The sequence below is a fragment of the Mus caroli genome, unplaced genomic scaffold (genome assembly GCF_978045245.1).
Source record: "Mus caroli unplaced genomic scaffold, Mus_caroli_1 scaffold_2, whole genome shotgun sequence".
Classification (NCBI taxonomy): Eukaryota; Metazoa; Chordata; class Mammalia; order Rodentia; family Muridae; genus Mus; species Mus caroli.
In genome coordinates this window covers 151,027,670-151,049,894 of record NW_028227257.1, presented here as the reverse complement: position 1 = coordinate 151,049,894, position 22,225 = coordinate 151,027,670, and the positions used below count along the sequence as shown (strand labels likewise).

General features: G+C 47.7%; 1 protein-coding gene across 8 annotated transcripts in view; it reads left to right on the top strand.

Annotated features, from left to right (window-relative positions):
- Window positions 1–22,225, top strand: part of Odf2 (outer dense fiber of sperm tails 2) — a 43,828-nt gene that overhangs the window by 8,290 nt on the left and 13,313 nt on the right. For all 8 annotated transcript variants that reach the window (XM_085835061.1, XM_021155671.3, XM_029473287.2 and 5 more), the window contains 10 exons: window positions 4,191–4,361; window positions 5,232–5,392; window positions 6,392–6,521; window positions 7,044–7,175; window positions 16,250–16,321; window positions 17,590–17,661; window positions 17,754–17,870; window positions 18,095–18,280; window positions 18,565–18,674; window positions 21,121–21,256. In XM_085835061.1, the coding sequence (XP_085691187.1) occupies window positions 4,191–4,361; window positions 5,232–5,392; window positions 6,392–6,521; window positions 7,044–7,175; window positions 16,250–16,321; window positions 17,590–17,661; window positions 17,754–17,870; window positions 18,095–18,280; window positions 18,565–18,674; window positions 21,121–21,256 (1,287 nt within the window). The remainder of the gene's footprint in view (window positions 1–4,190; window positions 4,362–5,231; window positions 5,393–6,391; window positions 6,522–7,043; window positions 7,176–16,249; window positions 16,322–17,589; window positions 17,662–17,753; window positions 17,871–18,094; window positions 18,281–18,564; window positions 18,675–21,120; window positions 21,257–22,225) is intronic.

The window sequence follows — 22,225 nt, the reverse complement described above, 5'->3', positions numbered from 1 at the left end:
TGTTGCTGTTGTTTCCTTTTGTTTTCTGAGACAGCCCCATGTTGTCCCAGCTGGCCTTGAAGTCTCTATAGAGCTGAGACTGGCCTAGAACTGATCTTTCTGTCTCCACATCCAAGTTGCTAGGATTCCAGGGACCAGCCAGCACACCCAGCTTCTATCTCTGCTATGCTTTATTATACTATATATTTAGCTTTTGCCCCTGAGGATTGAATCCAGGTTCTTACTACTGTTTAATTTTTCTGTTGTGTTCAAATTCTGTTTACTTAATTATTTTGAGATGTCTCACTATGTAGCTCTAGTTGCCCTGGCACTCTTTATAGAGACCAGCTGGTTTTCAACTCAGCAATCACCTGCCATGCTTGGCAAAGTTTCTGTTAATAAGCATCATATATTATACTACATTTACGTTTTCTTTGTTTCTTTTTTTTTTTTTGAGAAAGGATCTCAATGTAGTCTAGGCTCTCCTGGAACTCACTATGTCAGTCCCCTGCATCTGCCTGCTGAGTGCTGGAATTGAAGGTGTGTGCCACATGCCTAACATGCATCATATTTTATGAAAAATAACTTTCTAGCTGGGCAAAAGTGACTCACACTGTTAACCCCAGCACTTGAGAGGCAGAGGCAGGAAGATCTCTGAGTTTGAGGTCAGCCTGGTCTACAGAGTGAGTTCTGAGACAGTCAAGACTACAGAAAGAAAGAAACTTTATTTTTTATTTTTTTCCTTTTCCTTTTTTCTTATTTTTTTCCAGAGTTGAGGATCAAACCCAGGGCCTTTTGCTTGCTAGGCAAGCACTCTACTATTGAGCTAAATCCCCAACTCCAGAAACTGTTTCATAAAACAAAAAACAAAACAAACCCCCAAAAGCGTGAAGAGGCTTGTGCCTATTGTAGAGGTTCAGGTCTGTAATCCAAGCACTGAGGAGGCCAGGGCAAGGTGATGGCTCTGAATGAGGCCAGCTCAGGCTCGAAGACTCTGTGTCAGAAGGAAAAGGATCAAAGCATGTGAGGCTTTGTCACTCACAGCTGTGCTGTCGGCACACAGAAGTATGAGACAGGAGGATTGCTGGCACACAGAAGTATGAGACAGGAGGATTGCTGGCACACAGAAGTGTGAGGCAGGAGTATTGCTGGCACACAGAAGTATGAAGCAGGGGGATTGTCAGAAGCTTGAGGCCATTCTGGGCTACACAGTAAAGTCAGGCCAGCCTGGACCCACCCACTTGCCTTGTCTGCCAAATTGTGGGTTATACCTATAATCCCTGTAATCTTCGCACTGGATAGTCTGGGCTCCCGCATGAGATTTTATTTAGAAAAACAAAGGAGGTTTTACTCCCAGCACTTGGGAGACAGAGGTAGGTTGATCTGAGTTTGAGGTCCTGGTCTATAGAGCCAGGAATTCCAGAAGCCAGGGCTTCCCAGAGAAACCCTGTCTCAAAAAACCAAGCCAAAACAAAGGGTAGGGGTAGGCTGGCAACAAGATGCTCTCTGTGTAAAAGAGCCTGCAGCAGCCTGGTCTGATCCCGAGTGTAGTCCTTGGGACCCATGTGGTTGAAGGAGAGAGATGTGCTGTGAGTGGCTGGTGAGATGGCTCAGTGGGTAAAGCTGTAGTCTGATCATTCAAGTCTGGTGACCTGAGCTAAATTCCTATAAATCATGGAGGGGTAGATATCAAGAACCGGCCTCAAAAAGTTTTCCTCTGACCTGCATGTGTACACCATGGCATGCACAAGTATAAATACATTCACACACACACACATACACACACACACACACACAACTTAAAAAGAGCGATGCTGTGGAAGTGAACCCTTCTTTTTGCTGTAGGTTGCTGGGAGAAATAGTCCTTGCCCCCTTGCCTGGAAGCTTAATCCCAGAGATTTCCTGAGAGGTGTCTTGTCCAAGCTCTTCCCTGGAGTTCAAACTGCAGCTGTTTTTCCTGCTTTGTCTTGGGTCGGCCTCTGTCCCCTTTCTGGTGATGCCTACAAAGGCATGCTTTACATTTTAACTTTGACTCATGCTTCATGTTTTACATTTTAAGCAAAAGGGAAAGGTCCTACATTTGGGATAGAGCTAGAAATAGAGACCAGAGGCCACTATAGTTCCTGAGGGCACTTTATTTATTTATTTCAGATTTTTATTTTATGTGTATGGGTGCTTTGTTTGCAATGTATGTATAAGCATGTGTGGTCACACAGGTCAGAAGAGAGCATCAGATCCCCTGGATCAGGTGGTTGTGAGCTACCACATTGATGCTGGAAACTGAGCATCATCTACTGCTCTTGCAAAGGCATTAGGTTCAATGTCCAGAACCTACATGGTAGCTCACAATTGACCAAAATTGCAGGTCCAGGGACATGCAGTGCCCATGGAGCTAAGGAAAGAAATCAGATCTCCTAGAACTGGAGTTACAGACAGACAGTTGAGAGCCATCCTGTGAAGGCCGGAACTCAAACCTGGGTCCTCTGCAAGAGCAGCAAGTGCTCTTAATCACTGAGCTACCACTCCAACCCCCCCCCCCCCCAGGTATTGTGGTTTGATCTGCTGTTGATGGGACTGGGGACTGACTCGGAATCTCAGCTAGGCATGCACCCCACCACTGAGCAGCATCCCTAGCTGGTACTGGATCCCCTCCCCAGTCTTTATCTTTGGAAGAAAAAACATTTTTTTTAAATATTTATTTTTATGTATGCGAGTAATCTGTTCTTACACACACCAGAAGAGGGCATCAGATGCCCATTACAGATGGTTGTGAGCCACCATGTGGTTGCTGGGAATTGAACTCAGGACCTCTGGAAGAGCAGACAGTGCTCCTAACCCCCGTGCCATCTCTCCAGCCCAAGGCACATTTTTCTTAGGACTATATAAGCTGTTTCTGTAACTTTTTTTGTTTTTGCAGTGCTAGGGGTTAAAACACTTCCTTCGATGAATTCTTGCTATGTTGCCCAGGCTGACCTAAATCTATAGGCTCAAATGATCCTCCTGCCTCAAATTTTGCAGTAACTGTGACTAAAGATGTGTGTTAATTTTTATTTTATTTTGTTTCTGAGACAAGGTCTCATGAAGTTCGGGCTGATCTTGAACTTGCTCTATAGTGGAGGATAACCTTGAATTTATATGATCCTCCTGTCTCCACCTCTCAAGTGCTGGGATTCCAGGTGTGTGCCACCACTCCCAGCTGCTTACTTAGTGCTAGGGATTGAACCCAGGGCCATGTGTATGATAGGTACTGAGCTATAGCCCCAGCTCTTTATCCTTCTTGTTTTGTTTTTAAATTATATTTATCTAATTTGGCATATATATGTTTATTCATGGCTGGCTTGGAACTCACTGTGTAGACCAAGCTGGCCTTAAATTCACAGAGATCCACCTGCCTCGCCGCCTCCTCAGTGCTTGGATTACAGAGTATATATATGTGAGTGTGTGCATATATTTAAGGGAAACCAGGAGAGGGCATCAGGTTCCCTGGAATGGACTTATAGGTAGCGGGAGCCACCTGATGTCCTGGGAGCAGACTTGGTTCTCTGCAAAATTCAGTACACACTCTTAACTGCCGAGCCGTCTCTCCAGCTCCCATGACTCTCTTAAGTTTTATTTGATAGGTATTTTGCCCTAGTATATGTAAGGCAGTGTATGTGTGTCTTGGAAGCTAGAAGAGATAATGTCACATCTCTTCACATTTTGGAAACGGTTTCTCTGTGTAGCCCTGACTGTTCTGGGACTCTGTGGACCAGGCTGGCCTCGAATTCAGGGATCCTGAGTGCTGGGATTAAAAAGGCATGGCCACCACTCACACCACCATGTGTTTGTTTCTTTCTTTTTCTCTTTTTTAAAAGGTTGAGTGTCTTTATGTTGCCTGATCTGATCTTGAACTCCTCTTCCGGAAGTCTCAGCCTCCCAAGTAGCTGAGACTATCCAGGCACACAGCACACAAACCTAGCCTTCTTTATAACTTAACATTCTAACCCATGCCTTTTTTTTCAATGTTAGAAATTCTTCAAACCCATCATTTAGACGTGGGCAGGGAATGTTTCCTTCAGGAGGGTCTGGAGTGGTTGGGTCCTGGGTTGCCATTGCAGTGTCGGCTCTGCCAGCCACTTAGGCAGTCAGCAAAACTCCACAGAGCAATTAAGTACACTTCTGTCCGAGGCTCGGCCTTAGCAGCTTATCTACCTCTCCCTCCTTTGCATCAGAATCCACCTCATTGCCTGGAGATCACACCACCATCTTCAGAAAAGCTGGTCTCGGTGATGCGATTAAGTGACCTTTCTACAGAAGACGACGATTCAGGTCACTGTAAAATGAACCGTTACGATAAGAAGATTGACAGTCTAATGAACGCGGTCGGTTGTCTCAAATCTGAGGTGAGGGAGCACTAGGCTGCATAGCTGGTACCCTGAGGACAAGCAGGTTGGGCTAACCACTCCCAGGGCATCTATTTGGAGTGGTCAGCAGGCAGCTTGAGTTTCCACCATACTGGGATCCCTCTCTGAATACTTAGCTTTTCTGGTACTCTCAGTGGGTGGCCAGATTTGGTTCTGGTGTTAGCCCTTGTTTGTTTGTTGTGTGAGGCATCATCTCACTATGTAGCGCTGGTGGCCTCAGAGTTGAGCTGTCCTCTAGTGCCTACTGGGGGCTGCAGTTTCAGGAGTGTGCCGCTCCCTGGCTCAGTGCTTCCTTCCACCCAGAAACAGTGTCTGTAAAATAGAGAGCACAGCCTGTGCTACTGAGAAAAGCTGAGCAGGAGTAGAGGAGACAAAGGAGATCTCTCTTCACATGTGGCAGGGATACTTGTGGGGAGGGAGATGGGAATGGAGCTGGAAACAGCTGACACGTAGACCCCGACCTGGAAGCAGGGAGTGCTGGCATTAAAAGCCAGGTCCTGACTGCTAAGGTACCTGTGTCATTCTAAGACCTGGCAAAAGGCCCTCTTTCTTACCCCATAGACACTGTGCTTTTTTGTGACATCTTTCCTCCTGTGGCATGCCAACTGCACTACTGTTGCTGCCTGGCCCCACCCTGGCTGGCACGCATCATTCTTTGTATTCAGGTTCTTCGTGTGTGCCTAGAGGAGGAGGAGGACAGGCAATGTTTGTGTCACTGTTTACTGGGACAATGTCCAGAAACTCCCAAACACAGAGCCCTGTCACTTTCTTAGTAGGGTTACATGTAGCAATGGATCTTCAGGGACAAGCCATCTTTTTGGCTTCCCTTTCCTGTATCCCCTTTTCAAGGTCAAGATGCAGAAAGGTGAACGCCAAATGGCCAAAAGGTTCCTGGAGGAGAGGAAAGAAGAGCTGGAGGAGGTAGCACACGAGCTTGCAGAGACGGAGCATGAGAACACGGTGCTCAGACACAACATCGAGCGTATCAAGGAGGAGAAGGACTTCACCATGTAAGGGACCAGGCGGGGTCACACCTTCCTGCTGGCCCAGAGCCCTGGAAGCAAAATGAAGACAATGGAGGGAGGCAACTCTAGTAGTGCCTGTGGGGAGCCAGCACAGCAGCATATGGCTGTCCCTGCAGGGAAAGAAGGCCCCAGTGATGGTGGTGTGGATAGTAGACAGAGAACTCCTTTACACAGGGCTGTGGGGTTAGGCAGGCAGGCATTGGAAGAAGAAATGTGGAGAACATTGTGAGGGGAGACCCAGGGTAGACATCATTTATCCTGAGCAATAGGATGTAGGTCACGGCTGGCTGCAGAGGGCGAAAGCTGCCACAGATTCCAGATGCCACAGCTTGGAGTGTCGGCATGAGTTTATATATATACACATATATATATATATATGTATATGTATATGTATATACTTGTAAGTATAGAGTTCACGGCCTGAACATAGCATGCTTAGTGCTTTACCTCTCAGCCACACACCTCCCCCAGCCTGGTGGGTAACACCTTGAGGATGTGGGGAACACTTTTAAAAACTGAGCAGTGACTGGGCATGGTCGTCTACAGACACAGTAATAGGACGTAGATCCAGCAGGATTGGGAATTCAAGCCCAATCCTTGCGACATAGCAAGTTCCCAATCCAGCCATGGGTATTAGAAACCCAGACTCAAACAGCCAGAGCAACTGATGAGAAGGGGTGAGTGAGCTCAAGACCATGGAGGTGGTCCTGATAGTCAAGGCCATAGGTCATGCTGTGGGACCCCTGGGTAGAGCCTCTGCTCTCATACTGAAGCAGGTATGTCTCTGGGCCCTCATCCTTCCAGAAGGCTACCTGGGTAAGAAGGGCTGTCCACATCTCTTCCTCATTGTTTCTTGGCAGGAAACATTTCTCAGTGTTTCTTGAGGGAGTCTCTCAGGCCATTGTGAGGTAGACATCAGAGCTCTGGGTGGGCTGGGCCCTGCTGGCTCTCAGGAATCCTGTTTTTTTTTTTTTTTGGCCCCAGGCTACAAAAGAAACACCTCCAGCAGGAGAAGGAATGCCTCATGTCCAAACTAGTGGAGGCTGAAATGGATGGAGCAGCTGCTGCCAAGCAGGTCATGGCCTTGAAGGATACCATCGGGAAGCTGAAAACCGTAGGTGGAGCCAATGGATGGGTGGGGTTGGGGTGGGGGTGGGGGCTTTACGAAGTCATCAGACTGACTTTATGACATCTCCAGGCTGGGGGAGGGCACACCTAATTGCTCAGCCCCAACCTCCCCCCACACTCTCACTTCTTGGGCCTTGGTCCCTTGAAGATGACCTCTGTTGATCAGGGCATCTAAGGAGACCAAATCATGGGCCACTTGGGATCACAGTGAGTCAAGGCATGTGGTTGATTCCTGCGAGTGTCAGGCACCAAATAGTGCCATCTCTCTTGCCTCCTGCAGGAAGCCTGCCCTTACCACACTCATTTACACGGAACTCTCCATCCCCCTCTCCACCCCTCCTCTTCCTCACACCCATTTCAGGCCCCCTGTCCTTGCCCCCTGTGCTTCAGTGCCTCTAGTCTTGGCTTCCTGGCACCCCCACCTCTTGAAGCGCTCTGCCTGTCTCCCTGTGTGTGATGTAGGTGGGGCTCACCTCCTCTGCACTGTGTAACACAAGCTTCTCTCCAGGAGAAACAGATGACTTGCACCGACATCAACACCTTAACAAGGCAGAAGGAACTTCTCCTGCAGAAGCTGAGTACCTTTGAGGAGACCAATCGCACCCTCCGAGATCTGTTGAGGGAACAGCACTGCAAAGAGGTGAGCATCTGACCCGGGGTCCTTTGAAAGGCCTGGGCTAGGCACTGTTTGGTACTGTCACAGCTGGCCTGGGCTGGGCACTGTTTGGTACTGTCACAGCTGGCCTGGGCTAGGCACTGTTTGGTACTGTCACAGCTGGTCTGGGAGCAGAAGGAGCAGAGCAGTCTCAGAAGGCACTTCGAGGAGTCGGGGTGGGGTGGGGTGGGGTGTATCCCAGACCGAAAGTTTCTTCCCTTCCCCTCTTTTCTCTCTCCTCCCTCCTCTCTCTCCCTTGAATGTTGAATGTTGTAGCCTACGCTGACTTCAAGCTCATGGTCTTCCTATGTCAGCTTTCAAAATGCTGGAGTTGGGTGGGAGTCACCACATCTCCTCAGACTGCCTTTTATGTTAGGTAGAAAAGTGAGTCATGGCTGGGGTCCACAAATTGAATTGTTTCACCTGATTTTCTAGTTCCACGTGTACACTATTCAAGTATAGTGGATTGTGCATGTTATGTCAGCCTTAGAGTCTGAGGGGCGTCTGGAAGTTTGAAGCCCATTTGGGCTATATAGTGAAGCCGTGTTCTAAATAAACATTTTAAAAGGGCAGAGAGAAATTAGAGGGGACAAAACGCTGGGGATAGTGCTCAGTGTTGGAGCCTTGCCTCTAGGTTAAATCCCTCGCACCACAGAAACCTTGGTATTGTGTGCACGCATGTATATGGTGCATATATATGTACACACATATCATGACAAATTTGGAGATCAGGGAATAATTTTGTGGAGTTGGTTCTACCTTATGTGACTTCTGGGAATCAAAGTCAGGTTACTAGCTTCCATAGTAAGTAGAGTCCTCTTGGAGGCCTCTTTATTAAATTCTGAGACAGGAAGGGTCTCAGGCAGCCCTAGCTTGGCTAGAGCTTAATCTCTAGCTGAGGACAAGCTTGAACTCTAGGTCCTTCTGTGTGTGCCTCCCAGGGGGCCCCCCACCTACCCACCTGACTCTGTCCTGTGTGCACCTCCCAGAGTGCCCCGCCCCCACCTGACTCTGTCCTGTGTGCACCTTCCAAAGTCCCCTCCACCTGACTCTGTCCTGTGTGTACCTCCCAGAGTGCCCCCCACCTGACTCTGTCCTGTGTGCATCTCCCAGAGTGCCCCCCACCTGACTCTGTCCTGTGTGCACCTTCCAAGTGACCTACTTCTGGCTTTGATTTCCCTTGACCTCTGTATCCTGAGTGGCAGGACTAAAGATGTGTGCCCCCACTCCCCACCCTGAAGCCCTGACTCTGAGAGAATAGGAGAGTGACAGTAAGACAGGAGTAGTCCTTTTCGGGGGAGGTAAGTGTCTTGTTTTATGGCTGGCCTGGGACCCAAGGCTGTGATGCTATGCATGCTTCTCGAGTGCTGGGGTCCCAAGCCTGAGCTGTCATCCCTGGCTTTAGCGTGCTGTTCTGTGATGGATAGGTGGACTTTATGGACTCAAGATAATTGGATAGAAGACATGTATTGCACATTTGTGGAAACAACACTTAGAAGCTACTAACTTTTTTTTTTTGGTAGTTTGTTACTAACCAGAGTCATTATGTTGTGTGGTCGGTCTTTTGAACTTATTTTGTAGTTGCAAAAAATTTTTTTAAAGATTTACACTGTGTGTGTGTGTGTGTATGCATGAATTGTTGAATGCAGTGCCTGCAGAGGTGGAGTTACAGGCAGTTTGTGAGCTGCTAGTGGGTGGTGGGAACTGAACTCAGGCCCTCTGAGTTGCAAGAGTAGTCCGCACTCTTACCTACCGAGCCATCTTTCCAGCCCTGTAGCTGAAGGGTGGCATCCTTGCCCAGTGTCTTGCGAGTTGTACCTCCTGGCTCTGCTTGTGTTTGAGTCCTGCAGCGTCTGTGTATGAATGAGGTGATACTGCCTTTGTCTGTCTGTGCCTTCCTTATTTACTGTTTGTGTTCCTCGGGTTCTGCTATGCTATGCACAAATGTCACACACCCCCTACCCCTAATGCTCACAGCATAATAATGGGCATCCCGTTGTACATTGTATCCATACTTGTTCATCAGTGGCTTTCCAGTAGAATTGGTTCTTGGGATTGTGAGTACTGCTCGGTTAGCAGACATTTGTATTTCCATGATTCTGGCGATTGAGGAAGGGTTGCAAGCGTGGTAGACAAGAGCTTTCTACTGAGTTACAGCCCCAGCCTCCAAACGTTCTTGAAAAGTGATAGTATCAGATGGTTTCTGTTTGTCTCATACATGCACATACACACACAGAGGCACACATAATAACTAATAAAAAAAATGGTATACTCCCTGCCCAGCTTTAAATGTCAAGTCCCTGTTTCTCCATTTGTGATGATCTTCTCATTAAAGGGAAACTATATTTTTGTTTTTATTTTCTTTTATGTGTATGCATATTTGCCTGCATGTGTCTGTGCACTATGCTGGTTGGAACAAGGGTCGCATTCTACAGCCTGTGGCCTTAGACCCACAAATCCCCCTGCTTCAGCCTCTGACTTGCTAGGATAGTAGGTATCAGTCACCATGTCCTCCTGATACTTTTATGGCGTTATCTTTCCTTAGGGCCTAATAGGGGTTTCCTTGCTGTGTTCTCACTGGGAGGGATCTCTTCTGTTGGTGGACCCTTGACTTGTCAGTCTTGTATTTATGTCTGTCCTCCTGCTGGGGTTGAGAATTTCTAAATGCCTGGCAACACAGGCCTGGGAGGGAGAGGTAGAGAGTTGTGAAATTCTTGCCCAGCCTGCGATACGCAGTGATTTCCATGCTACATAATGAGATCCTGCCTCAGATAAATAGATTATAAATAGATAGATATTCTAGGATATTTTTCTATTAATGTTAGTTATAGCCAAATTCTTCTCTAAATTAGTAACACTTGTTTAATTTCTGGCTTGGTGATCTCAGGCAGGTAATTCACACCTCAATATCTCCATAAAATGAGAGAACAAACATCTTCCATTGTGCAAAGATGAAAGAATTTATGAATGACAGCTGACAGACTGACATCCTGATGTCCTTCCTGGCGTGTGACACGTGCCTGCTAAATTGTAGCTGCTGCCTTGTCCTGAGAAGGGGGTAGCACTTTCAGAAAGCCTTTCTATAGCCATTTTGATTTCTTTCTCTTTTGTGGAGAACAGGGAAAGGTTTTGTATTGTTTAAAGATTTATTTAGTGTATGTGATTACACTGTTGCTGTCGTCAGACACACCAGAAAAGGGCATCAGATCCTGTGATAGAGGGATGGGTTTTGCTTTGAGATGGGTCTTGTGTAGGACTTGGCTCTTCAATTTCTTTTTGTTTCCTTTTTTTTTTTTTTTTTTTTTTTTGGATTTTTCAAGATAGGGTTTCTCTGTGTAACCCTGGCTGTCATGGAACTCACTCTGTAGGCCAGGCTGGCCTCGAACTCAGAAATCCACCTGCCTCTGCCTCTCAAGTGCTGGGATTAAAGACGTGCACCACCACGCCCGGCTTCAATTTTCTTTTTCGAGTGTATGTGCATGTATGCCTGGTACCTGCAAAGGCTAGGAGAAGGCATCCGATCTCCTGGAGTTGAAGTTTAAGGGCAGTTTAGAGCTTCTATATGGGTTCTGGAAACCATGCACTTCTCAGCAAGTGTTGAAAACAAGTGTGCTTCATGCGGGAGCCATCTCTCCAGCTCCTGACCTTCGATGGTTTTTAAAGATTTACTATTTTTTTTTTAAATATTTATTTATTTATTATATGTAAGTACACTGTAGCTGTCTACAGACACTCCAGAAGAGGGCGCCAGATCTTATTGCATATGGTTGTGAGCCACCATGTGGTTGCTGGGATTTGAACTCAGGACCTTCAGAAGAGTAGTCGGTGCTCTTAACTGCTGAGCCATCTCACCAGCCCAAGATTTACTATTTTTAAGTATGTGTGTGTGCCTCTGTGTGTGTATGTGTGTGTGGTTGTGAGGTTATGCATGTGTGTGTAAAGGGGTGGGGTGGATGCAGTATCCTAAGAGTCCAGTGGCCTAGGATCCCCTGGAACTAGAATAAAGTTGTGAGCTGCCACCTGGGGGCTGGGAATCAGGTTCAGGTCCTCAGAAAATGAGCAAGCACTCAGGCTCTGAGCCACTTCTCCAGCCCTTGGTTTTTAATTTTCCATGCCTGTCTTCACTGTCTGATTGTTAGGGTTACAGGTATGCATGGGCTTAGTTTTCTCCTTTCCTGACTTACCCTCTCTCTCACCCTGGAGTCTGTCGCCTATGGGATAAGCATGTTCAGCGACACTGAGTTCTTAACTTAAAGCATGCAAGTTTTGTTCTGTGGGGCAAGTGCTTAGTGTTTGGAGCCCAGCTCTGCCTTTGTAGTCAGAGTTCACTTCCAGGCGCGGCTGCCCTTTGCAGTGCTGTGGCCTCAGGTTGCACCCTCAGCTGTGAAGTGAGAGAACGCCACCTGGAATCAGCGAGGTTCTTTTTTTTTTTTTTTTTTTTTTTTTTTTTTTTTTTTTTTTTTTTTTGAGACAGGGTTTCTCTGTGTAGCTCTGGCTGTCCTGGAACTCACTTTGTAGACCAGGCTGGCCCCAAACTCAGAAATCCGCCTGCCTCTGCCTCCTGAGTGCTGGGATTAAAGGCGTGCGCCACCACGCCCGGCTATCAGCGAGGTTCTTAGAGTAGAGTGTTTGGAGGGCTGCATCTGGTGGCAGGAGAGCCGAGTACCAGGCCTGAAGGCAGCAGCTGCAGCAGGAGGGCTGAGTACTGGGCCTGAAGGCAGCAGCTGCAGCAGGAGGGCTGAGTACTGGGCCTGAAGGCAGCAGCTGCAGCCTTTTCTTTTTCCCTTCCTCTTCCTCGTGAGGAATGTTCTCACAGTGTGGCTCAGATGGCACCAAGGGCTCCATCCTCCTACGGGAGCTTCCCGTGTGCTCAGTGCATCCCTAGCCAGTACCTCGGTCCTTAGCACATGGTATCTGGGGACCTGGGAAATTAGAGGGAACGGGAGTTTGAGCCTCCTGCAAGAGATGCTCTGTCTAGGCGACAGTGACAGAGATGCAACTGCTGGGAGTTTGGTCAAGGGAGGCAGAAAGTCATCAGAGGACGTCAGATGGCCAGGCAGTGTCTAAGATGCAGAGCCCCCGGGACTGGGGACGTGTAAATTAAAACAACACCTCAACTCCTGTGGGGACCATGGGAGTTGCTGCACCCCTCTTCTTGGTATCACCCCAAGAGACCACACCCCATGTCAGCAGTTTCTGTTGCCTCATTGTCTGCATGTCTAAATCCAAGAACAGTCAGTCTCTCTGCCCAGGCATTAATGTAATGGAAGATTATAGACAGTGGGTCCGGGAGTTAGCTTGCCATTTAAGTGTGAAGGCGTGAATTCGAATGCTCACAACTGATGTAAAAGCTGGTGGGGAGGGCTGTTGTCTATAGTCCACTGGGGAGACAGATGTAGAGAAGGAGAAGCCTGGTAACTTGAGAACCAATGAGTTTGAGTCTTAAGGTAAGAGATGAGGAAAAACATTGAAGGTTGTCTACTTTTTTTTTTTAAATATTTAAATATTTATTTATTTATTATATGTAAGTACACTGTAGCTGTCTTACGGATGGTTGTGAGCCACCATGTGGTTGCTGGGATTTGAACTCAGGACCTTTGGAGAAGCAGTCGGTGCTCTTAACTGCTGAGCCATCTCACCAGCCCCCTGAAGTTTGTCTTCTAATCTCTGCACATATGCATGACATGCATACCCTGCATTCACGCACATGAATGTGCACATACATATCCATGTGCAGAAAGATGAGAGACAGAAGGGGTTTGTCTTTCTGTAGAAGTCAGTTGGGAGCACAGGCTTGTAAGTCCCAGCACCCTGGGAGACCGGAGGAGGGTTGTAAGGATCTCTTTGTAGGTCAGCCTGCATAGAAAAAACCAACAGTAAAGCCAGTGGCTAGAGAGGCTCTTGCAGAGAACTAGAGTTTGATTCCCAGCATTCAGTCTGGCTGGCCATTCTTACAGCCTATAATTCCAGTTTGAAGGCATCCAGCACCCCCTTCTGGCCTCTGTGGGCACCTGCAGACTTGATATGTGCATACATACACAGAAATAAAAGTAGTCTTTTAAAACCATGGGAGGTTTATTGACAAGGAGAAGCTAAAATGCCGTGGCTGGGCACAAATCTCGCTTTAGTGCATGTCTAGCCTGTAGTAAAGTCCTAAGTTCAATTCCTAGTACCAGGGAAAGAAAATTAAAGCAGTGCCAGGTCAGCGACAGAATGAGTTAGTGCTTGCCAAGGGTTAGCTGCAATAGATGCCCACAGGACCAGGGTTTCTTTGTGGAGACGGAAATAGTGCTGATTGCAGTTTCTGTGAGTATATTAAATGTCACTGCTGTGTGCCTAACAAGTAAAGTGGCTGGTTTTATGTTATATATTTTACCACACTTCAACAATGTTTCCAGCCGGGCAGTGGTGATGCACGCCTTTAATCCCAGCACTTGGGAGGCAGAGGCAAGAGGATTTCTGAGTTCGAGGCCAGCCTGGTCTACAGAGTAGCCCAGGACAGCCAGGGCTACACAGAGAAACCCTGTCTCGAAAAAAACAAAAACAAAAACAAAAAAAAAAAGAACACATGGACTCTGTTTGCGTAAATGGCCCATGTGCACCTGGTGCAGAACCATTAAGGGTCAGTCACTGTGATCAACACTTGGATATTAATTGTGTGACATTCAAATTTGTCTCCATAAAGTCTTATTTTTATTTATTTTTAAGATTTATTTTATTTATATGAGTACACTGTAGCTGTCTTCAGACACACCAGAAGAGGACATTGGATCCCATTACAGATGGTTGTGAGCCACCATGTGGCTGCTGGGAATTGAACTCAGGACCTCTGGAAGAGCAGACAGTGCTCTTAACCACTGAGCCATCTCACCATCCCAAGTCTTATTTAAAAAAAAAAAAAAAAATGAAAGTGGCTCTGGAGAGATGGTGCAACAGATAGGAGTACTTGCTATTCTTGCTGAAAGATATCTGGTTCTCGGTTCTCAGTACCCACATGGTGACTCACGGCCATCTGTAACTCCAGGTCCAAGGGATCTGATGCCACCTCCTGACTTCCTCAAGAAACAGACACACATGTATTCATGTAGGCAAGATAGTCATACACATAAAATAAATTTAAAAAAAAAGAAAGAGGGCTGGTGAGATGGCTAAGTGGGTAAGAGCACCCGACTGCTCTTCGGAAGGTCCGGAGTTCAAATCCCAGCAACCACATGGTGGCTCACAACCATCCGTAACGAGATCTGGCGCCCTCTTCTGGAGTGTCTGAAGACAGCTACAGTGTACTTACATATAATAAATAAATCTTTTTAAAAAAAAAAGAAAGATAGATCAGGCTGCAAGGCTGGCATGGTGGCATGCACTGAGTAATTGCAGCTCTCGGGCTGAGACAGAAAGATCAAGGCGTTCAAGGCCAGTGTGAACTACACAGTGTGTTCCAGGCAATATACATAAAATTCCTAAATGCATGGGCTACAGAGTGAGACAGTGTCTCAAACAAAACAAAAAAATCAAAACAAAAAAAACCCCAAAATCAAAAACCTTGAGGTTGTAAGACATAAATGATACCATTCTTTAAAAATCACATGTTAGTCCCTTACTGCTCCCTTGCGGAAAGATAAAGTGTCTGTAGAAGAATCTAAGTGTAATGGCAGGGCGGGGCTGGAGAGTGGTTGCTTAGCACAGTGGCTGCTCTTCCAGAGGATCTGTTTGGTTCCCAGTACCCACATGGTGGCTTAACAACCATTAGATGCCCTCTTCTGGCCTCTATGGGCACTATATGCATGTGATGCCCATACATACATGCAGGCCAAATGTTCATGTACATAAAAAGTAAATAAAATAAAGGGCAGTAGTAGTGGCTCGGTAACTTCAAGCACATATTTTTGCAGAGGACCTGGGTTCAGGTCTCAGCATCCACATGGTGGTTCACAAGCATCTGTAACAATGGCTTAATGGGATTTGATGCTGTCCTTTGGCCTCCATGGGCACCAGACAAGCATTTGGTGCATACATATACCTGTATGCAGGCTAAATAGTCCTAAGCATTGCGGATGGAAAGGTGGCTCAGTGGTGGAGAGTCCTATCCTAGCTGCTCTTCCAGGGCTTTTGGGTTTAGTTCCCAGCATAGACATGCTCACTCACAAGGGATCTGATGCCCTCTTCTGCCCTCTGTGGGCACTGTACACATGTGGTACACAAATGTACAAATAGGCAAAACACCCATGTACATAATGAGAGGGGAAATCTAATTTTTCAAAAAAACATTAAAAGTAAAATGAGCCGGGCGTGGTGGCGCACGCCTTTAATCCCAGCACTTGGGAGGCAGAGGCAGGCGGATTTCTGAGTTCGAGGCCAGCCTGGTCTACAGAGTGAGTACCAGGACAGCTGGGCTACACAGAGAAACCCTGTCTCGAAAAACCAAAAAAAAAAAAAAAAAAATAGTAAAATGAGCCAGGTGCTGTGGCAAATGACTTTAATCCCAGTTCTCGGGAGGCCAAAGCTAGCCTGGTCTACAGAATGAGTTCCAGGACAGCCAGTGCTGCACAGAGAAACCCTGTCTCGAAAAACCAAAAGAAGAGAGAAAAAGGTAAAATGAAACAATTTAAATGTAATGCTTAGAAAAGGGTCAGGAGGGCCGACTGTCAAACTCTTAGCTTTAGGTTGAGATCTGGAAGATGGTTGTGGGCATGTGTATTGAGCTTTTATTAACATTCATGACTTTATGTTGGGTTTGACTTTGGCTGGATTGGTACATATTTAGTATGGCTAAAAATATAGTTTGGCAGGGCTGGAGAGATGGCTCAGTAGTTATGTGCACTGACTGCTCTTCCAAAGGTCCTGAGTTCAACTCCCAGCAACCACATGGCAATTCACAAGTCTTTGGTTCTGTCTTTCAGTGTTCAGAGTATATGCAGACAAAAGTACCCATATACATAAAATTCCTAAATGCATGCATGTATGTATGTATGTACATTTATGTAGAGAAAAGAAAAGAATGAGTGAGATCTAGTACTTGGTATTTATTTAAATCTTTTTTTTTAATTCTAACCATGCTGAAGGATTCCGAGAGACTAATGGAGCAACAAGGTACATTACTGAAGCGTCTGGCAGAGGCAGACTCAGAGAAAGCGGTAATTACAGCACCCTGCCCACAGCGGTGGGTTAGGTGTCAGAGGGCTGGAGATGGCGGATAGAGAGCAGGGCTGGGACCCCTGTTCTGGCATTTTCTCTGGATAGTATTTGGGTTGACATGTGCTGTGATAGTAATGGGTTGACATGTGCTGTGCTGCTTACTCCCCTAGACATTCCTAGATAGCTGCTCACTGGAGGGAGGGTTCAAGGCAGAAAATGAGACTCCAGTGTGAAGTGTCATTAGTTCTCTGACCCATTAAACTTCTCAGCAGTCAAAGAGTAACACACTGCCAGCTGTGGTAGTGAATGCCTCTAATCTCAGCACTCAGGAGGATCTCTGAGTGTGAGGCCACTCTGATCTACAAAGTGAACTCTAGGACAGCCAGGGATACAGAATAGGGAGAGAGAGACCCTGTCTCAAAAAGGAAAAAAAAAAAAAAAAAAGATAGTACATATCTTTTTTGCTTCACAGCCCTCATTTCAGGATCTTTCCCAAGGCTTGCATGTTCCATGGAACTTGAAGCTGTTCAAGAGGGCAAGACACAAATGGGGAAGTCTTATGGCCAAATAATTTAGGAAGCGGTTGGCTGGCCTGAACTTAAAGTTCACCAGGCAACTTAATCCCAAGACTTTGAGAAGCACTGGTATTTCCTGGCTTTATATTACTCTGAGAGGGAAGGACATAGAGGGAAAGGCCATGCTGGCTGACTTGTGACCACTGTGGAAAATACCAGTCTGTGTGTGCCTCTCCTCAGCCACCAGCTGTGGAGTTCTCAGAGTCCTTTGCATAATAAACTGTCTCTAGTAAGGCAAGAGAGGAGAAAGGAGAGAGGCTAAGGGTTTGAGGAAGGAGTGGAAGTTGAGATGTCCTGACGTCACTTCTACCACACTCGAGCCTGGAAGATGGAGAAAGCCATGATGCAGCTTTAGATCCATCAGCAGCTATTTCAGACATTTGGAAGGTGTAATCAGATTGTGGGCTTTTGTTAAATGTGACTTCTGTAGATTATGCAACAAAATGCATTTAAGCCTCAATTTGAAAGATGTGTACTTATGGCTGGGCAGGAGTGTCTTAGGAATTCTTTGAGATTTGTGTTTTTTCTGTATTTTTCAGTCAACATTTCTTTAAAAAAAAAAACCTGAGGATTATATATTCATTGCTTTTAAAAAATTAATATAGGTTAAGTACTTCCTACATTGGCCAGTGGGTTTCTGTGTTGAGTGGCCAGGTCCCTCTGACTAGAGGCATCTCTGTGTTTTCTCCCAGCGCCTGCTGTTACTACTGCAAGACAAGGACAAGGAGGTGGAAGAACTACTCCAGGAGATACAATGTGAAAAGGTACTGTGCCCAGCACCGCCCTAGGAGGAGCCCACCCGCCCACTTAGCCGTGCTGTGCTCGGCCGGCTCTAGCACTTTCTCTGTCTCCCAAGGCTCAAGCAAAGACAGCGTCTGAGCTTTCCAAGTCCATGGAGTCCATGCGGGGGCATTTGCAGGCACAGCTTCGCTGCAAAGAGGCTGAGAACAGTCGCCTATGCATGCAGATCAAGGTGCTTGCTGGCAACTCCCGGGTGGGGTGGGAAGAGGCTGTTACTCCCTTAGGTTTCTCATGACTTCCTGAGGGAAGTCATCAGGCTCCCAAGGTGGCTGCTCTGTTGAGTCACTTGGGTATCTGACAGTTTTAAAGGCTCTCCATTGTCTAAGAGACCCAGAGGGCCCATGGCTCTGGTCTGTCCCAGGAGTCTGAGTTGTACCTTCCTCATTCTCTTCCCAGAACTTAGAACGCAGTGGGAACCAGCATAAGGCGGAAGTAGAGGCCATCATGGAGCAGCTAAAGGAACTGAAGCAGAAGGGAGACCGAGACAAAGAGACCCTGAAGAAGGCCATCCGAGCCCAGAAGGAGCGAGCCGAGAAGAGTGAGGAGTATGCCGAGCAGCTGCATGTGCAACTGGCCGACAAGGTAACAGCTGGGCCCTGCCCAGCTTCTCCCTGAGGAGGAGCCTTGTCTGTAAGGGGAGCTGGAAGGGGTGTGGCTGGGGAGACGGTGATGGAAAGGCTAAGACTATCCAGCACATCCTCTTGAAGGAAGGATCTGCCCACAGGATGTGATGTGATGTTGCATGCCTGGGCGCTTTCTGCACCATTCCCGGTATCTCTCCTCTCATCTGGAGAGAGGCAGCAGAGGGAGACAGTGTGGTCTGAGTGTGGATACCAGGCTGACAAGCTGCTGTCCTGTGTTCCCAGGACCTTTATGTTGCTGAAGCTTTATCTACTCTGGAGTCATGGAGGAGCCGTTACAACCAGGTTGTGAAGGACAAAGGAGATCTTGAGTTGGAGATTATCGTCCTAAATGAGTATGTCTTTGTGTTCAGAGTGAAGGCTGCGTGAGGGCAGGGCTTGAGGGCCGTGGCACCCTGAGGTCCCAGTGCTCAGGAGGGTCTTGTGCTCTCCTTAGGTTGGAGTTGTAAACTGGGCTAAGGTGTAGGTGGCCCTGGCTCTTCCTCTGGGCTTCTACTTCATTTGCCTAGCATAGGAGAGGCCCTGGTCTCCATCCCCTAAACTGCAAACAACCATAAGGATGCTCAAGGGGAGAAGCTTCTCCACCACAGAGGCCCAAGACTGGCCACGGCACACAGTTGTTATGCTTGTCCCAGTGCTTCCTGCCCACAGGTCAAAGTGATGGCAGGCAGGCAGAGGCAGTCAGAGCTTCCAGGGCTGGATGACTGACCTTGACCCTCTTTCTTTGCCACTGATGAATGTCAATGACCACTTGCTGTCCTCGGCTGTTTGTTCCTTCACTGTGAGAGTGTACATGGAACAACTCTCATCTGCCAGCCTGGTTGCCAGCTCTGGGATGCAGCTGGAGGAAGACAGGCCTGTCCCGAGCTCCATGCCAGCTCTGGGGCTACAAGATGCATGGGCTTCTTTCTGTGGCCAAGGAGATAGGCTACCAGGGAGCTTGCAAGCCTCCTTCTCACTTAAGGAAAACTTCCCTGGAGGAAGTGTTCATGTTACATGCAAACCAGTTAACCATGCACAGCCTGAAAACCTGCCCTGTACTGGGTGCTGTTCTCAAGGAAGTGTTTAGTGGGAGAAGAGAGGAGAGGGAAGGTGTAGGGGGTACATGGAACAGATGAGGGTTAAGAAGTAACAGCCTCACTCAGGAGGGCAGTCTGTACAGAGACTCTCTATAAGCATCACCTGTCAGTAAGAAAGCCTATGTCCAATGAGCTGAGGCAGCAAATAGAGCATGGGACACTGGTAAGAAGAGAGGACTCTGGGAAATAGTGAGAGGCGCAAGAGATTCACCCGGAGATGGACATAAGCCAGCAGGTACCTGAAGTTAGGAGAGAATAAAGACGAGATTCACCCTGGACTTGAGACATGAAGCTAAGGAGAGGTAACTGATGATGTGGAAGATAGAGACTGGTTTGAATATGTTAACTAATTTAAGAGCTAGTCGGGGAGTGAGCCAGAGCTTGTGGCCTAGGCATTTATTAATAATAGTCTGAGAGACATCGTTTTCAGGGGAGGGGTAGGAAAGAGGAGAAACTCATATTTTACAGGAGTCTGAGTGGGCTTTAAAGGGTGGGTAACGTCGTCAGCTGAGGTGCTGCATACCAGCTCGGCCCAGTCAGTGCTTCACTCCGGGTTTGCTGAACCTTGAGTGAACCCTCTGAGAACACAGCTGGGGTCACAGCTCAGTGGAACACTTGGCTAGGATGTAGAAGCTCTGTCTTGTATCCCCTGAGCTGCAAAACCCCAAATGATTATAATAATTTTAAAGCCTCCAAGCAGCCGAGCAATGGTGGCACACCTTAACTCTCAGCACTAGAGAAGCAGAGGCAGGTGGAGCTCTGAGTTTGAGACCAGCTTGGTCTACCTAGCAAGTTTCAGGTCAGCAAGGACTACACAGAGAAACCTTGTCTCAAAAACAAAAAATAGGGCTGGCGAGATGGCTCAGTGGTTAAGAGCTCCGACTGCTCTTCCGAAGGTCCTGAGTTCAAATCCCAGCAACCACATGGTGGCTCACAACCATCCGTAACGAAATCTGATGCCGTCTTCTGGAGTATCTGAGGACAGCTACAGTGTACTTACATATAATAAATAAATAAATCTTTAAATCCCGCCCCCCAAGCAAACCAAACCAAACCTAAAACCTAACCCAGCAAGCAGACAAAGCCCTCGTAGAGCACAGAGCGAGCGAGCACAGGTTGTGGTGGTGGTGGTGGTGGTGGAGGTGGAAGGGCACCTGAGCCTTGGAACTCCAGAGAGACCATGCTCTGTGCACTGACTCACTGGCAACCCTGCTGAGCGGCAGCAAGGAAGCGGGTGTGGGCAGGAAGCAGCTCCCTTGACTCCCTCATGTCACGTGAGCATAGTCGCTGAGGGTCTCATTTGGCTGGCCAGATGTGCACACATAGGAACATGGCTGTGGGGACAAAAGCCACACGTGCCCAGTGCTTTGGGGTGAGGACTACCTGAGCAGCCCTTACTGAATGTATCCTGACATTGAGGGTGGGAGGCATGTCTGCTGAAGGCTGGGGGGGGATGAGAATGGGCACACTTTAGTCAGCCTGGCTAAATGGTAGACAGTGTCCAGAGAAGGTGTCAACTGGATCATTTTTCAAGAGATGTTACATGGAAATGGGCCACTGGTGTGGGACGGTGGCATGGCTTCGTGGTGAGGAGACTGGGGAACAGCTAGGCAGCATGCCCTGAGGTGGAAATGGCCTTTGGTGGGGTGGACTTCGTCCCTTAGTAAGATCCAGGAACTGATCCCGTCTGCTGACCTTCCAGCCGGGTGACAGATCTTGTAAACCAACAACAAAGCTTGGAGGAGAAGATGCGGGAAGACCGGGACAGCTTGGTAGAGAGACTGCACCGGCAGACTGCTGAGTATTCTGCATTCAAGCTAGAGAACGAGAGGCTCAAGGTCTGGATGCACTGGGAACTGGGAGGCCAAGGGCAGCTGGCCTCAGTGGGCGTGGATGAACCGGGCTTCTTCAAAGGCCTGGGTACATGCTGATAAGATGGGAGTGCCCTGGTGCTGGGCAGTCTGGCACAGTCCCAGTGCCGCCTCACACTAGCTACAGGGTCGCTGGCATCTAGTCAGTCCATTGCTGTGTGGGAAGACAAGTGCTGTGGTGACTTACATATACATTTAGTGAGCGAGACAGAGTTGACTTTGGCCCTAACCATGGTTCTCTAGGAGGATCATTGGGTACTTCACACATTCTCATTTGGCCTTTCAAATGTGTGCTGATTGGTTTTGGTCAATAAGGCAATTGGGCTGAGGTATAGCTCACTTATAGAGTGCTTGACCAGCAGTCCTTGAGGCCCTGGCTTTGATCCCTAACCCACCAAAGATAAAGAAAGCAAGGTTTGAGCCGGGCAGTGGTGGCGCACGCCTTTAATCCCAGCACTCAGGAGGCAGAGGCAGGCAGATTTCTGAGTTCGAGGCCAGCCTGGTCTACAGAGTGAGTTCCAGGACAGCCAGGGCTACACAGAGAAACCCTGTCTGGAAAGACAAAAACAACAACAAACAACAACAAAAAGCAAGGTTCACAGAGTCATGCAGGATTTAAGGTTTGCACAGAGTTGAGGCTGAGGCTGGAATGACTCTGCAGACCCAGCTGCTTACTGCCGTCTGAGTACTGGGTGTGGTGGAAGAAATTATGGCATGGAAAAGTATACAAATCCTTAAATTTTCATAATAGTGAACAAATTTTCAGTCACTTTGAAAGTTATGAGGACCCCGTATCTCTCCCCTGAGGAAGCAGCTGCTGACTGTGCCATCACAGGTCCATCTATGTGGCATGGATGTCATTGATACTTCTAGAGGCCATGCACTGATGGGTGGCTTTCACTTGGCACAGTGTGTACAGTGTACTCCTCAGTGCTG